Source organism: Mesoplodon mirus (assembly GCF_964341445.2).
Source record: "Mesoplodon mirus genome assembly, chromosome: 5".
Lineage (NCBI taxonomy): Eukaryota > Metazoa > Chordata > Mammalia > Artiodactyla > Ziphiidae > Mesoplodon > Mesoplodon mirus.
Window position 1 is genome coordinate 70232078 of NC_138980.1, and position 17259 is coordinate 70249336.

The window sequence follows — 17259 nt, forward strand, 5'->3', positions numbered from 1 at the left end:
TGTTTATGGGAGGTGCATAGTCATTGCTAGCCATCTGGTGGAAGAATACTATCCAGGTACGCTGCTGCTGCTGCTCTGCTCACTCACCTGGTCCCATGACAGCGAAGGGGAGGCTGCCAGCACAGACACATGCTTCAAGGGCCTGGCACTGCAAGTGAATAGGGAGGAGGAACAAGGTTTAAAATACAGAGCCAGAAGCCAAGTCAGGGAAACTTCATTAGATGTGTAAAATTCTAAGTGGAGAATTTGGTTCTCATCGACACCTTGTCAAAACGGTCAGGAATGCAATGACAGTTACACTGCACACACTTTTCCCTTTTCTGAACGGAATTGTGTGAAACAGAATTTGACTGAATTTCTGCGTTTGTAGGGCACAAGCCTGAAGCAGTGCAACAAGCAGTGAGGACATCTGTGTGTGATGTCATATGTTTTACGTATTCTCACTATAATAAAAAAGACCTTTTTTGAACCAACTATGCTAGAAGACTGAATTATCTTCCTAAGCTAGCTATGAAATATATTACAAAGTCATCATCAGTATGAAGAGGTATTGATACCCAGGCAAAAACTGAAGGAAGATTTATTCAAGAGGTGTGTCAGCCAGTTAATAAAAATAATGTCATTTTCTGGTTTTTGTCTTTTTTTTAAAATTTGTAGTTTATTTAGATCTCTTTCCTCATTCTAAATAAATATTCACTTTTATAGCTAATTTTATACTTAGAATTTTTTCTTTTTCTTAAAGAGGACCCTTCAAATTGTATAAGGTTCAGATCCCCTAAGACCTGGACTGACCCCAGTCCACAGGATGAGTCTTTTCCCATGTACCCTCTCTTTCCCAGAAGAAAATGCTGAAAACCTTCCTAACCTTTTCACTATGAAAATCTTAAAAAAAAAAAAAAAAAAAAAAAGGCTCCTTTCTGCCTCCCTGTGCTCTCCAATTTCCCCTTTCCTTTGCCATTTTCACTCCTCGATTCTCCATTCCTTTGCTCTACCCTTCCCCTGTTGTGCTGGGTTGTTTTTGTTCTCTGTTGTCTGTATCTCATGCTACGGCCCCTGAACCAGTGGAGAAGAAACTTCATGCAGGTCTTACACCCTTCCTTAGAATGCCTCCAAAAGGATTCCACAAATACTCGACATTTTCTGGGTACCACCTTCTCCAGTCTTCAGGTGTTTCTCTTTCTACAGATCTGTGGCAGATGCCCTTCCCTCAGCCACCCCTTATCTTCCTTATCCTGTATGCAGCAGGTAGGCAGCAGTGGCCTCAGGGAAGACTGGCATTTTCACCTCCCCAGGGTGAGAGGTTTAAGCTGGCCAGGTAATGCCAGTCACCTCCATCAGGGATTGCACTGGATTGGGGTATGTGACCCAATGTGGCCAGTGAGACTAAGGGGACGTCTGCTGGGGGGCCTTCTCCTTCATAATAAAGGAAAGAATATTGCAAGAGGAAGGTCCCCTTTGCTACCCCTGCCCTACAGCCTGCCTGGAATATTACTTAAGAATATGTTGCTTAAAGCTTCAGTAATCATCCTGTTACTCTTAGTGAAAGGCCAAGAGCATTGCAGGGTGTAGACCCAGAGCCCTGACATTGCTAGTCCTCTGAATCAACCCTGGAATCACTTATCTCCAGATTTCTTGTATTTTTTTGTAAACAAGAAATATCCTTACAGATTTAAGCTACCTTTACTGTTTGTTGTTTTTACTTGCAGCCAAAACATCCTAATCGATGTAAGTACACAGCACAGAGTCTTATATTAGACCACAGTCACCTCCAGCTTGGCCTAGTCTTCTATGTTCCTAGAACCAAATAGACTGGAAACTACTGAGTTTAGAAGGGACCTCTGTGGCTAAAGAAAGCCCCAGTCTGGCTGACCATAGCCTACAAACCTAATTTCTAAGCAATCCCTTGACCTTGGAATTTGTCATATTAGGAAGTGGACTGCAGAAACTATGTACCCCCCAAAGGAGCACAAATCATCCCCCAGCACACATGTCAGGAGTAGCCATGGAGGAAACTGGAACAAGAAAAGTACTGTCCCAGATAGTAGAATCAAGGAATGTCAAGTTGGCTGGCCAAAGATTCATTCCATTCCCAGGGCAGAAGGTTCCTACCAGTTTTGTCGAGCAGCAGGATACACCAATACTAGGGACCACTGCACAATGTTTTCATTTTCTCCTTTCTAAATAGAAAGTGTTATGATTATTAACCCATTCCGTCTTTACTATTGAGTAATGGTTTGGCTTGGGAATTTAAAAACATAATTGTCTCTTAGCCAAAGGCAGAAATACACTTACCATGAAGATAATGAAATTTCGGCACCAAGGATCCTCACTTGCATGGGCTCCTTCCAAGGCTCAGTGTGTTCCTGGTGTCATGGGAGAGATAAGACACAGCAGCTGGAGGCATGGAGTGCTGTCCAGTCTGGGGTTTTACTCTCTGTAGCCAGGTGTGATCCTGATGCTTCAGGCAGGGTCAGTGGACTACCAGCTCTACCCCTTTATCTACCTGGCCCCCAGGAACACGTAGCCTCTGCTGGACCACTTTTCAGCATGGGAGCTGTGATGGTTAATTGTATGTGTCAACTTGCCTAGGCCATGATACCTAGATATTGATCAAACATTAGTCTAAATGTTGCTGTGAAGGTATTTTTAGATGAGGTTAACACTGAAACCAGCAGACTGAGTAAAGCAGCTTACCTAAGATAATGTGGGTGGGTCTGATACAATTAGTTGAAGGCGTTAGGAGAAAAAAGAAGGAGGTCCCCTGAGGAAGAGAAAATCCTGCCTCCAGACTGCTTCAGGCTCCAAAATCCAGTCTCAGCTCCTCCCTGAGTCTCCAGCCTGCCAGCCTACCCTGCAGATTTTCCACTTGGAGCCTCCACAGCTGCATGAGAAGATTGGTTAAAATTCATCTCCCTCCCTCCATATATATACACACATCCTATTGGTTCTATTTACAGTACAAGAGCCTACCTTTAACCCAGAAGAGAACTACATGATTGAGAGGCTGAGAGGCTGCTCTGCTCCTTGCTTGGAGGCCAAGACAACCGAGAAGTCACCACCACCTGGCCATGACCCTTACCCCAGGTCAAAAGTGGTGGGGACGCAGGCACTGGAGGTGCCAAGGACCAGGTTGAATTGGCTGTTGTGGGAGCTGCAATCTGGACCTGAGTCCTGGGAGATCAAAGGTCTGGAGTTCTCTTGGAGTTCATCTCGAATCAGAAAGACCTGCCTGAGTAAGAAAATGCAGAGTGTTACAACTGTGGTATTACAAACAAGAAAACAAGGTGTAGAGTTGAAAACATTTTTCTAGGGCTTTAGGATGAAGTTGATGCTGTGCATGGCAGTCCAGACAGATGAAAAACCCATGGCTCCACCATGATATGGCTGAACCCCCAATTCCATCAGCCCCAAATCCTGCCTTGCCTCTTGACTTGTTTTTATGCAAGAGCAGCATGTCTCTTATTTTTAAAGCCAGCTGGAGTTGAGTTACTATTTCCTGCATTTAAAATCATCTTAACTGATAAATTATGTGGTTTAAATTCAATATATCAAGGTTCTTGTCAGCTTGTTTTCTTCAAACTATACCATTTAGGAATTTTACAATATTCACTCAATAGGTTTAGCTAAATTAGAGCCATTATTTCATTGCTATAACATTTATGATGATAAGATTGCTTTATAACTTGTAGATTTGAAAGCATATGCATTTCTATACATCTTGATAATGCTTGGTATACTGTTTATAGTTTATTTCACACACCATCCTTTTGGATTTTGAATAAGTAATACACCGATTGTCATTTTTATTAGTAAATCAAAGTACTACACACTTTAATACTCATTGAAATGCAAAAAACCATTTATTTGCTTTCTGAAAAAATACTAGCATCTCTATTTTCAACTTAAAAAGTAACCTAGAGAAAGTAGGCTTCATTGTTGTTTCTGTAAATACACTCAGTGTTAAGACTGCATATTGTGAGAGATTTAAGCAATTCACTGTGAACCTAACGATCAATTTCCCTTAACTTGTTTCTGTAAAATGCAAACAGCTCCCAGATAATCTGGGACAGAAAGAGGGAGCTGAAGACTAGAGATGACCTGAAGGAAGCAGGAAAACAAATAGCTTTCCCTATAATCACAGTTGAACCTTAAAGACTTGGTTCAGATTCCTCAGGGGTTACGAAATCCAGGCCCCTGTCTGGCTAAACTAGACAGGAAAGGTGGTGTATCCGTTTCCTCCCTGAAAATTGCCAGTGATAGGAATCCTTACCTCAGCAGCATCTAGTTCTAGGGTTATAGCCCCTGACAACCAGGAGACTCTACCTCATGTGTCCTTGAAGTTTCTTCTTTTTTCACTAATATCTACTGCTGTCTTCTTTTGTTCCTCACAACCCCAACCTCAGTAATGGACAAGAAATGATTCCAAAACGTGCCACAGTTCGTTTTTCTAAAATCGTCCTTATTTCAACAGGTTGACTGCCTTAGGATTCTTGAGTCACTTCTGCTGTCACCTGTACCTAAGTTATTCATTCAAGGCTCAAAACTACCAATGACATTAAAATGCATTTGATGTCTACTGGTGCCCTTCACCTTCGCTCATACTTCTGTTTTGCTCTCTGGGACCATTTCTCCCCATTCTAGCCCTGAGGCACATCATCCTCTGAGTTTCTTCTCAGAGTAAATTATATCTATGTTCTCTGTCACAGTTTGCATGACCAGGAAGTTGCTGGTCAAGGTGTTGCAGAGAATTGTCAATGGCATCGCTGTCAAGAGGCCTCCCCAGGGAACTCAGTCTGTTCAATTAACCACAGTCCAGGGGCTGGCCTTCAGTCTCATAGGTCCAGATGCCTGATTTTGCTGGACTCTCCGAAGGAGAGCTGCCTCTTAGGACAGACTCACATCATTCCAGCTCTCATAGACTGAAGTAGACTTACAGGGCCAATTTTATGGTTAAAAAAAAAAAAATCACTCTCTATAGGCCATGCCAATGCCAGTGCTGTCTCTCCCCAAAAGAGATAAACATAAGAATCCAAACTTAAGTTAGAAGTTGCTGTGGATATGAAATCTAACACTAAAAGCTCTTAGAACATATTGCCAAGTCTCTTTTCAGGAGGATGGTACATACCAACTTATGATCTCACTGGTTGTGTATCAGTGCCTGTTTTAATACACTCTTGCTGCCAACGCTGGTCGTCACCAACAAAACAGTTTTAGTTAATTTCAGGCTAACATCCATTCTCATTGCCTCCATTGGCACTAAATGACATTTTTAAAATGCTCTTTCCATCTTTTGGGTGTGTTAACAGTACCATGTCAATTAATGTCATACACAGTTCTAATGAAGAGGTTGTTTTTGGTCTTTGTGAGGCTCCACAGAAAGACAACTGGATAGAAATGACTTTCATGGCTTTATCTGAGGGAGAGTTCACTGGATACGCCTAAATCTGAATTTGGAAAGAAACTTTTTGCCAGGGAACAATATGAAAATACTTTTGATTCTGATTCTGAAGCACTAGGTTGTAATCCTTCCCAAACCACATGCATATCCTGTGCTGAAAATACTAGAGTACAGAGCTTCCCTTGCATCAGCTTTTATACATCCATAAGAACTTCAGTGACAGCATATGAGTCACTTCTATTAGCTGTTAACATAAAAAGCAGAAATCAGGGCTTGAGAATAGAAAAGAACAAAGTAGAATGGAGGATTTTTATGGTGAAGACTTGGGAGAGAGTACAAAAAGCTAAAGGAGGTCAACCAGGGCTCACAGCTACATTCTGACATGTGTTTGGAAGAGAGAGCTGAGTTGTACAAATCTCTAGGAGGATACTGATGGATGTGCTTGTACTTAGGGCTCAGTCCCTGGGACCACAATAAGACCAGGGGGATGGGAGTCAAAAAGTCTGAGTCATCTCATCAAAAAGGAATTATACATTTAGATTGAAAATCAAATAGCAAAAAATATGTCTATGACAAAGCAAAATGAATTTCCAGGTATTCTTCTGAAGCCTCAAGGAAGGGTAATATTAAAATTTTCCATGACACATAAATTAATTGTATAGTACCAGTTAACGTTATTTTTAAATGTATTAAACACAGCTGATATTCTTTTAATTGGACTGAGTTGGATTTATTTTGTAGTGATGAATGTGAAAGTTTTATAAGGGTGTTCATAGGGTTTCTGTGATGTTGGTCCTCTCAACTCTATTTTTCCTATGCTGTTAAGATTCTCAACCATGCATTTTTCTTCCCTCCTAAAATTTTTTAGAGGAAGGTATCTATATTGTGAGTGATGCTGAGATTACCATGGCTTTCCTCCTCTAGATGTGGTTTCATTTCTACAAGTATCACACTGTTAGAATCCAGTCAGCATAACACAAGGGTGTGTTTCCACTTTTCACTAAGGAGCCTTTACAAGCCATTGGATCCACAGCTGCTTGAAGAAGAGATCTCTTGGGTGAAGAGTTGGGGACTTTATCTTGCCTTCTAATCATCTGACTTGCTCAATTTCCTCAGTTCCTTACTCGTTTGGCTTCATGTCAGTTTCCCAGCATCTATTCTATGTCTCTCTCCCCCACCCACACATGCATACACCCCTTGTCTGAGTCATTTCACAGACAGCCATCTCAACAGAGTACTCCCTGGGACCATTAACTTTTCCCTCTCCCATCTGCCTGCCTCATCCATCCCTACCTTCAGTCAGCCTTCCTGTCTGGATTCTCAGATCCCAAGCCACTGAGCATCATTGAAAGTCCTGCAACAAAGGGACAAGTCAATTTGGCAGAGTGATTAAGTTCATGAGCTTGAGCGTCAAACTAATGTGGCTTCAATTAAAAAAATGAGTGTTGGGCTTCCCTGGTGGCGCAGTGGTCGAGAGTCTGCCTGCCGTTGCAAGGGACACGGGTTTGTGCCCCGGTCCGGGAAGATCCCACATGCCGTGGAGCAGCTAGGCCCGTAAGCCATGGCCGCTGAGCCTGTGCATCCGGAGGCTGTGCTCCGCAATGGGAGAGGCCACAGCAGTGAGAGGCCCACGTACCACAAAAAAAAAAAAAAAAAAAAAAGAGTGTTTATTAGTTATCAACCTTGGGCAAGTCACTTAACCTGTAAGAATTTCAGTTTCCTCATCTATCAAATAGATGTAATAAAAGCTCCTACTTAGAATGTTAAGCTAAGTGTTGGGCATACAGTTGGTGATCAACAAACATTATATGTTATTGCTGCTACATGATGATGATGATGATGATGACGATGGTGATGAACTAGGCACTCTGCTATGAACTGTATTATCTCATTTAATCTTCACACCAATTCTTTGAAGGTAATGGCGTCTCCACTTTATAGATGAGGAAGATGAGGTTCCCAGGGTAAATGAAGAGGGGTTATTTTGTTAAGTACTGTCACTGGGTCACAATTGTAGGATTCCAAAGCACATTTCCTTTCTTCCATACCACACGGTGCACTCAGTGTACACTTAAAAAGGAATAGAAAGTTTTTTAAACTAGTATTTACTGAGCTAAATACCAGGCTATGCTGCCTGCTCTCCTTGCATCGTCTCATTAAAGCCTCACTGAACACCTCTTTATTAATGCACCTGTTAATTATCCATATAACTTTAGAGAACCCATTCATGACTCCAACGAGAGGTTTAGGCACAAAGCAAAATTATTTTTCTCTTCAACCAGGGGAAAGTTCTATGGCTTTTGGTGCCACTTAACCTTGCTGCCTACCTAACAGGTGCTGGCAACCAGATGCTGCAATTCCTAATTCCATTTTTTTCATGGTTTCACTGCCAGCGTAATTTGCATTGTTTTCCCATCCCCCTCAGTTGGAACATTTTGAATTACTGCCACACAGATGCTAATGTTTCAGTGATTAGATTGTGCAATTAGAATGAAATTAACAGTGTGTCAACAGTGATGTATAATGGAAGGATTACTGGTGCTTTCTGGTAGATATTGTATTTTGTTCCATTGTGGGATTCAAATTAACTCATAAATATTGGATGGTATATGATAAATATCCCTTTTAAGTAAAGCATAGAGATTCTTCATAGATGAGATTTATGTACCTGCTTGGGAACACCCTACATTGGAGCTTTATTCAGTGCCATGACTAATTCACAGCGAAGCCTCAGCATGGCAGGGAAGCTGAAGCCTCAGCATGGCAGGGAAGCTGCTCTCCTGAGCTCATGATTGTTCTAAAAGAATTCAGGTGGGGGGTTTTAGGGCACTGCTAAGCTGGAGTACTGAAAGGCAGAGAGACAAAAGTCCATGTGCATGAGGGACTGGGGACCATGATGGGAAAGTACTCATCCCAAGGGAAAGAGGAGCTAGGTTCCACCAGCTTCACCCTGTTACAAAGCTTTGTTACTGGAGCTGGGTCTGAGCACGGCATGGTGGCTGCCCTGCCACTGGATGTCTCAAGCTTAGCTTTACCCCCATGCATTCACATCTGGTTTTAGGGACAGAGGACACTGGCAGCAAATGCTGAAAGTGCTATATTGCTAAAGTAAAACAAAAAACAAAATCCAAGCTGGATAGCCCCTTTAGGATAATGTACCACCATAGAGAGGTAGACATGTGCCCGCACGTCAACCCAATCTCCCACACAGCTCTGGCACCTACCTCCAGGATGGTGCTGGCAGTCCCCACATGAGTTGGTGGAAGTGGCAGCAGTGGATTATGGGAAATGGCAGTGCTTAATGAAAAGTAGAGGCATGCCTGGCAGGAGTGTCAATGGTTGAGAGAGGATTTAGGTCTGGACAAGGTAGTGATATTCACTGGACTTGGTGATGCCCAGTTGATGCCCTGTTGAAAGGGCACTTAACTACAGTGGCTGACCAAGTTTGCCTGTGAGCTCATGTGTGGGCCCTGCTGGTATTCCCAAGAATGGTGTCAGGGAGGGAATTCCCTGGTGGTCCAGGGATTGGGACTCTGAGCTTCCACTGCTGGGGCCCCGGGTTAGTGCCCCGGTGGGGAAACTAGGATCTCACAAGCCACGTGGCCAAAAAAATAAAAATAAAAATTTAAAAACAAATTTCATTAAAAAAAAAAAAAGAATGGTGTCGGGGACTTTACAGGAGGTTGTAGCTAGAGAAGAACGATCCTGGGAAATGTAGCTTATCAGGGTAACTATGACTCCATGCGTAAGTGACCAGGTAAGGCCTGGCTGCCTCAGTCCTCAGAGAACTATGTCACATGATAATATTAAATATAAAAGTGTGTATCACCCCACAAAATGGGTCAAAGACCTAAACCTAAGACTTGAAACTATAAAACCGTTAGAAGAAAACATAGGGGAAAAGCTTCATGATGTGGTATTTGGCAAGGATTTCTTGGATATGATACCAAAGGCATGAACAACAAAAGTAAATTGGACTACATCAAAATTAGGATTAATCTCCAAAATTTACAAGCAGCTCATGCAGCTCAATATCAAAAAAACAAACAACCCAATCCAAAAATGGGCAGAAGACCTAAATAGACATTTCTCCAAAGAAGATATACAGAATTCCAGCAAACACATGAAAGGATGCTCGACATCACTAATCAGTGGAGAAATGCTAATGAAAACTACAAAGAGGTATCACCTCACACCAGTGAGAATGGCCATCATCAAAAAATCTACGAACAATAAATGCTGAAGAGAGTGTGGAGAAAAGGGAATCCTGTTGCACTGTTGGTGGGAATGTAAATTGATACAATCACTATGGAGAACAGTATGGAGGTTCCTTAAAAAACTAAAAATAGAATTACCACACGACCCAGCAATCCCACTACTGGGCATATACCCTGAGAAAACCGTAATTCAAAAAGAGTCATGTACCACAATGTTCATTGCAGCTCTATTTACAATAGCCAGGACATGGAAGCAACCTAAGTGTCCATCGACAGATGAATGGATAAAGAAGATGTGGCACATATGTACAATGGAATATTACTCAGCCACAAAAAGAAACAAAACTGAGTTATTTGTAATGAGGTGGATGGACCTAGAGTCTGTCATACAGAGTGAAGTAAGTCATAAAGAGAAAAACAAATACCATATGCTAACAAATATATATGGAATCTGAAAAACAAAAAAGGTTCTGAAGAACCTAGGGGCAGGACAGGAATAAAGACACAGACGTACAGAATGGACTTGAGGACACGGGGAGGGGGGAGGGTAAGCTGGGACCAAGTGAGAGAGTGATATGGACATATATACACTACCAAACGTAAAATAGATAGCTAGTGGGAAACAGCTGCATGACACAGGGAGAGCAGCTCGGTGCTTTGCGACCACCTAGAGGGGTGGAATAGGGAGGGTGGGAGGGAGACGAAAGATGGAGGAGATATATGTATATGTATAGCTGATTCACTTTGTTATAAAGCAGAAACTAACACACCATTGTAAAGCAATTATACTCCAATAAAGATGTTTTTAAAAATGATATATAGGGCCTCCCTGGTGGCGCAGTGGTTGAGAGTCCGCCTGCCGATGCAGGGGATACGGGTTCGTGCCCCGGTCTGGGAGGATCCCATGTGCCGCGGAGCGGCTGGGCCTGTGAGCCATGGCCGCTGGGCCTGCGCGTCCGGAGCCTGTGCTCCGCAACGGGAGAGGCCACAGCGGTGAGAGGCCCGCATACCGCAAAAAAAAAAAAAAAAAAAAAAAAAAAAAAGGAAAAAAATGATATATAAATGGAATCATGAAGTAAAAAAAAAAAAACTTCTGTGCATCAAGGAACACAATTAACAGAATGAAAAGGCAACCCAGAAATGGGAGAAAATATTTGCAAATCATATAATTAATAAAGGGTTAATATCCAGAATATATTAAGAACTCATACAACTTAACAACAACAAAAAAACAAATAACTCTACTAAAAGATGTTCAAAGGATGTGCATAGACATTTTTTCAAAAATATATAGGCCAACCAGCATATGCAAAGATGCTCAGTATCACTAATCTTTAGGGAAATGCAAATCAAAACCAAATGTGATACCACCTTACATGCATTAGAATGGCTACTATAAAAAAAACAGAAATAACAAGTGTTCACTAGGATATAGAGAAATTGGAATACTTGTGTGCTCTTGTTGTGAAAGTAAAATGGTACAGCTACTATGAAAAACAGTATGGCAGTTCCTCAGAAAATTAAAACTAGAATTACCATCTGATCCAGCAATTCCAATTCTGGGTATATACCCCAAAGAATTGAAGCAAGATGTTGAACAGCTATCTGAATATCCATGTCCGCTATTCGCAATAGCCCAAAGCAACCCAAGGGGGTCCACCAATAGATGAATGAATAACCAGTATGACGGAGTATTATTCAGCCTTAAAATGGAAGAAAATTCTGAGAACATGGATGAACCTTAAGGACATGATGTTAAGTGACAACCAGTCACAAAAACACAAATACTGTATGATTCCAATTATGTGATATAGCTAGAGTGGTCAAACTCAAAGAGAGAGAAAGTAGAATGGTAATTTCCAGGGGCTGGGTAGAGACAGAAATGGGAAGTTGTCCAATGGGCATAGTGTTTCAGTTTGGGAAGATGAAAAAGGTCTGGAGATTTGTTGTACAACAATATATACAGACTTAGCAACATCACACTTAAAAATGATTAAGATGGTAAATTATATGTTACGTGTATTTTACCACAATTAAAAAAATGTGTGCCAAGTTGAGGGCATTCTTCAGAAACTAAGCTTTCTTCACAGCCACCTGAGGTCAGGGTGGTGAAGCATCTGCTCCTTCCCTTACCCTACCCAACTTTTTCATAAACGTCTAGCTTGGTCTCCAGAAGTCAAGTAAAGGGAGTGTGGATGGTTTAGAGCAGTGATTCCCAGCTTGGGGAAATTGACAATGTCTGGAGACATTTTAGTTGTCACAACTAGGGAGATCCTACTGGCATCTACTGACAAGAGGCCAGGGATGGTGCTAACCATCCCACAATGCCCAGGATAGGCTCCCAAAATGAAAAACAATCTCCAAAATATCACTAGTGCTGAGGCTGAGAGATCCTGGTTTAGAGCAAGCCCAGTCCTCCTACAGTGAAAACATTCCCACTGGTGATGCGTAACTGACTATTTTCACAGGCAGAGGTATGTGGGTATCTGCGGATAATTGGGACTATCTGTCCTTTCTCCCACAAGCTTTCAGCCAGATTTTAATGTACCTCAGAATGATGTGTCCAAAGCACAATCTGTCTCTTTTTGTCCTCAGTGAATATGCCCCAGATCAGCCATCATCTTTCACTGATCTTCAGAGAGCTGAAGCCTGAGAAGAATAAAAGGAAAAAACTGCTATCTCTGCAGACATGCAGTGAATCTGTCCTGACCACATGTGACAATTTCATCCACACATCCCGACTGCTTAGTCACACACTCAGCTTCATTGCACAGATGTGGCCTGTCCCTGTATGAAATCCTCACACTAACCTTCCTGAGAGTTAGAGGAAAACCATGGTTCGCCTCTAAATGATTGTCCAGAAGGAAGCTGGGTTGAATTATCTGACTCTGTGATTCACAGTGGGAAGTATTAGTATAACAGCAGCAACAAAAAAGCTATTTTCCCTGGCTGATGTGCAAATTCTCAAAACCAGATGATTAAATTAGTCAGGCAAATAATTTCCTGCTCTTTGGGGGTTTATATTCAGGTGGAAACTAGGGGGTAAGTTTGCATTGGAATAAACTATTTCCCAAATGAGTGACAATGCAGGGATCAGGGACCCAGAAATAAGATGCCTCTTTCCTTTCTCCTGTCATAAGGTAATTATAAGTATACTGATTTTAAAATTACAGATCTTTAGACTGTTAGAGCTGGAAGGGTGAATTGTGGCAACCTTGCTTTTTTATAGACAAAGCATAGAGCCCCAGAGAGGGAAGTCATTTGCCTAGAAGTCACGGAGCTAGTAAGTGGGGCAGGACTTTCTACCCTCAGGCCACTAGGTTCTCATACATTAGTTCTCATACTATTCAACTCACTGACAGATGCTGGGCAAGTCAGGATTTAATGACAGAGAGCAGGTAAATTGTGTGCCACATTTAAGTGCCCAGTGTGTGGTTTAATACTAAGAATTTCCCTAAGTAAACTCTAAGCTCAATAAAGTAAGAAGCAATGCTTTCTCCTTTGTAACATCATTCACTACTGGGCACATACATTTTTTCCCAACATTTTAAAGTAAAATTTCAAACATATAGCAAGTTTTAATTGTCTCCTATTCACTCCATCTGCCAGGGAGGGATCCCACTCTGGAGTAATGGGGATGGCTGGACACACAACACCCGACACGGGACAGATGAGATTTTTTTTTCATATTTCTTTTTTTTTATACTTTTTATTTTATACTGGACTATAGCTGATTAACAATGCTGTGATAGTTTCATGTGCACAGCAAAGCGACTCAGCCATACATATACATGTATCCATTCTCCCACAAACTCCCCTCCCGTCCCCATCCAGGCTTCCAAATAACATTGAGCAGAGTTCCCTGTGTTACAGAGTGGGTACTTGTTGGTTATCCATTTTAAATACAGCAGCGTGTACATGTCAGTCCCAAATTGGTCACATATACTCACAGCCTGGGGAGGAGGTCACCACACACTGGACAGGATCCCATAGAGGTTGCCTCCAGGAACAGAGTGGACAACCAGGGCTGTGAGCAAGCTTTGTAGTATCAAGGAGGTGGGGTGTCCCTGCCCCATGGGAGGATGGGACTGACTTGGTTGAATAATTCCTCAGACTAGCAGGGAACTGAAGCCCCCAACTCAGGGACTGCATCTACAGGCAGTGCATCTGGTCCCCTGGGTAAAGAGGACTGTTTGGCTGGGGACCTTATCCATGCAAGCAGAGTGGGGAGGGGAACCTGAGGTAAGACCATTCGAGGCCCTCCTGATTTTACCAGATGTCAAGGCAGCACATAATACTGAACCTTACTTTTAGGCCTTTCACCATACAGCAAAGTTGAAAGAATTTTACAATGAATACCTATACATCCATCATTTACGTCCCAGCATTGACACTCAACTATACTTGCTCTATCACATATTCATCCATCTACCCATCCCTCTATCCATCCACTGATCCATCTTATGTTTTTTTTTTTGTTTGTTTGTTTTTTTTTGCGGTATGTGGGCCTCTCACTGTTGTGGCCTCTCCCGCTGTGGAGCACAGGCTCCGGACACGCAGGCCCAGCGGCCATGGCCCATGGGCCCAGCCGCTCCACGGCACGTGGGATCCTCCCGGACCGGGGCACGAACCCGCGTCCCCTGCATTGGCAGGCGGACTCTCAACCGCTGTGCCACCAGGGAAGCCCCATCTTATGTTTTTTGTTTCAAAGTAAATTGCAGACAATAGCATACTTCCTCCTAAATACTTCAGCATGAAAATCATTAAGGTTAATATTTGTGTACAGTTTTCTCTTTTGATGAAAATTTACATACAATGAAATGCACAAGTCTTAAGTGTACATTCTGAGTTTCCACAAATGCAGACACCTGAGTAAACCAAACTGCTATCAAGATAGAGAACAGTACCATCATCCTAGAAAGTTCTGTCATGGCCCCTCCCAGTCAATCCCTGCCCTCAGCTCCCTCAGAGGCAACCACTGTTCTGATTATTTCTATCATAAGTTGGTTTCGCCTGTTCTAGAATTCCACATAAATGGAATCACACAATATGTCCTCTTTTGTGTGAGGTTCCTTTCATTCAGCATCATGTTTTCCAGGTTCATCCATGTTGCAGTATATATCAGTAGTGTGGTCCTTGTTATTGCTGTGTTGTATTTCACTGTATGACTATGCCATAGTTTCTTTATACATTCTTCTATTAGTGAACACTTAGGCTCCTATGTACATCTGAGTACAAGTCTTTCTATGAATGTGTTTTCATTTCTCTTGGAGCAAGGCCTAAGAGTGGATCATAGGACAAACGTATACTTAGTCTTATAAGATGAAAACCTTTTTCAGAGTGGTGGTTGTACCATTTTACACTTCAGCCAACAACAGATGAGAATTCCTATTGCTCCAAATCCTCACCAATGTTTGGTATTGTCAGTATTCTCATAATTTCTTGTTGAATGGAGTTTGAAAGTTAAGAAGGTGTGTGCAGAGGAAGTCAGGACACTGGGGATGGTACAGACCTTTTGCAGAATATTGTCCCATGCCTGTCAAGTTGTCATCAGACATTTCCCCGTTAAGTCCTGGGTGGCACTGTCCCTATTTTCTTTGACATTTAAGAGCTGTGATGTCCCTGAAGCCTAGTAAGGTCCTTGAGAAATCAGCAATCAGAAGCTGCAGTGTTGGAAGCCATGCCATTCAGGGGCCATGGTTATGCTTCCTGACACTTCATTAAGGGTACTCTCTGCCTCAGCTAACGATCTGCTGATGCCTTATGACATGCCCACTTAACACGGCTCTGCAGACGTGGGAACCTGTGAACCCACCAGGGACCCAGAGAAGGTAACACACATTCAAGGCTTTCACTCCCTTCAGTGGGGCTGAGTCAACCAACAGCTGGCTCGCACTATCAATTTGTGGCCATTTGCAAGCCGAGCAGGTGAAAATGGAACTGGTCCTCTTCTACCTTCCTGTCACCGAGGAAGGGACTTCTGGAGCTGAGGGGCTGACACGGTTGAAGGCTTGCTGCAAATACTGTTACACTGGCTGAGAGAGAAGTCTCTCGAGCCCTCTATTCTGTTAAAAGAAAACACTGACTGGCGTGATTGGTGCTGAAAGAGACAAAGCAGGATGAGAAAGCAATGAGCTTCTAGAGGTAAAGAACAGAGGTGTCTCTCAGCTCTGATCCATTGCTAAACTGATAGCATTCCCCGAGGATGGGTGAAAAGGGAAGAAAATTCCAGGTGCACGTGTCCAAGTGTGCTCAGTGTCTCCAGACCCCATGACTAAGACGGGCAGCGACAGGGAGGGACAAGCTATGGTATCTGCCCTCCCAGAACAAGTAGAGCAGAGTGAGGATGGAGGCTGGGGAGTAAATCACATCAGGATACGCTCCTGTCCCTCACAGAAGGGGTCACTCAAGTGTGTCAGGCAGAGCATATGCCAAAGACAGAAGAGAGGAGACCAAAGACCATGGTCCCAGAATAAAGAACGGTCCTGTCTGGTCGAGAACCCAGGGAGCAGGAGACCTGAATGCAAATGAAAGAACCTCAGTTCTGCAATGATGAGCCAAGGAAAAATCAGGGGAGCGATGTCCTGAAGATTGGGGTTTGGAAGGATGAGTCAGACTTCAAGATAGTCCTGATTAGCAGAAGACATTGGAGGTTCTAAACCCAGTTGCGAGGGAAGTTAGAAATCTACTACAGCAAGCCAGGCAAAAGGAGGTCAGGGCCCAGACTGAGACACTGGCAGAAAGGCTGCAAGAAAGGGGACAGACAAGAGCTAGACAGATGGGTAAATATATTCATACCACGTGTTTGTTTACCACCAAAGGACAGAGACATGCAAGGGCAAGAATCCTGCTGGGCAGGTGGGAAGCGGACCTGCAGCTCTGCTGGTCCTAGAGGACAGTGTGGATGAGAATAAGGACACAGTGGCAGGGCCACACTCCATCCTGGCCACCTCATCCCTCCAGATACAGAAAACACAAGTGCTGACTCGCAACGGACATACCTGCTGCTCCCTGTCCTCAAGGATACAGGCAAGAGAAAGGTGAGCTCGATCAGAAGGGCGAAGATGCTGTGAGCCATCCCCTCTCACCTTCCCTCCTGTGTCCTCACATCCATTAGTGCTTCTCCAATCCTTTTTCCACCTGGAAGGCAAACAGTGGTCATATAATCTCTCCATCTACTCCCCCAGCAGACCCCCACTTAAACCGCCCTCAAGGCTCCTAGGGGGCTCAGGATAAAATCCCAAGTTGCCCCCTTGGCTTCCAAGTCCCTAAGTGGTCTGTCCTTACCTCCCTCTCCCACCTTCCTAATATCCTGCCTGCCCTGGTTCACTGCCTCCAGTCCTGCTAATTCCTTGAGGATGGGTAAGCGTGCCCTCATAAAGCCCCCTTCCCGGATACTCCTCTCCCTCTCCCTTAGCCACATCTGACTCATCCCTTAGGCCTGCGGTGGCTGCCCTGTCCCTCCACCACCATCCAATCTCAAGGAGATATCCTCTACTACTTTGTCTCATAGCATCTTTTTCTTTCTCAGCACGTATCACAATTTGTAGTTGTGTATTTATGTGACTTTATCATTTAACGTCCATCCTCCTCATTAGCCCATGAGCTCCCATAAGGCAGGGCCATGCTCGTCTTCTGTACTGC

The 17259-nt window shown here is 43.2% G+C and overlaps 1 protein-coding gene across 5 annotated transcripts in view; it reads right to left on the bottom strand.

Annotated features, from left to right (window-relative positions):
* Nucleotides 1-17259, bottom strand: part of LOC309805790 (uncharacterized protein) — a 460110-nt gene continuing 442851 nt past the window's right edge. For 4 of the 5 annotated variants that reach the window (XR_014294304.1, XR_014294305.1, XR_014294306.1 and 1 more), the window contains 6 exons: nt 16617-16755; nt 6692-6752; nt 2971-3229; nt 2695-2881; nt 2293-2363; nt 1-148 (listed from right to left, as the gene is read on the bottom strand). Coding sequence is in view for 1 of the 5 variants with exons in the window: in XM_082624004.1 (XP_082480130.1) it covers nt 6741-6752; nt 16617-16755 (151 nt within the window). In the remaining 4 variants the exon portion in view is untranslated. Of the gene's footprint in view, nt 149-2292; nt 2364-2694; nt 2882-2970; nt 3230-6691; nt 6753-12190; nt 12265-16616; nt 16756-17259 lie in introns of those variants that run through there. The other variant, XR_014294307.1, reaches the window with a different exon arrangement.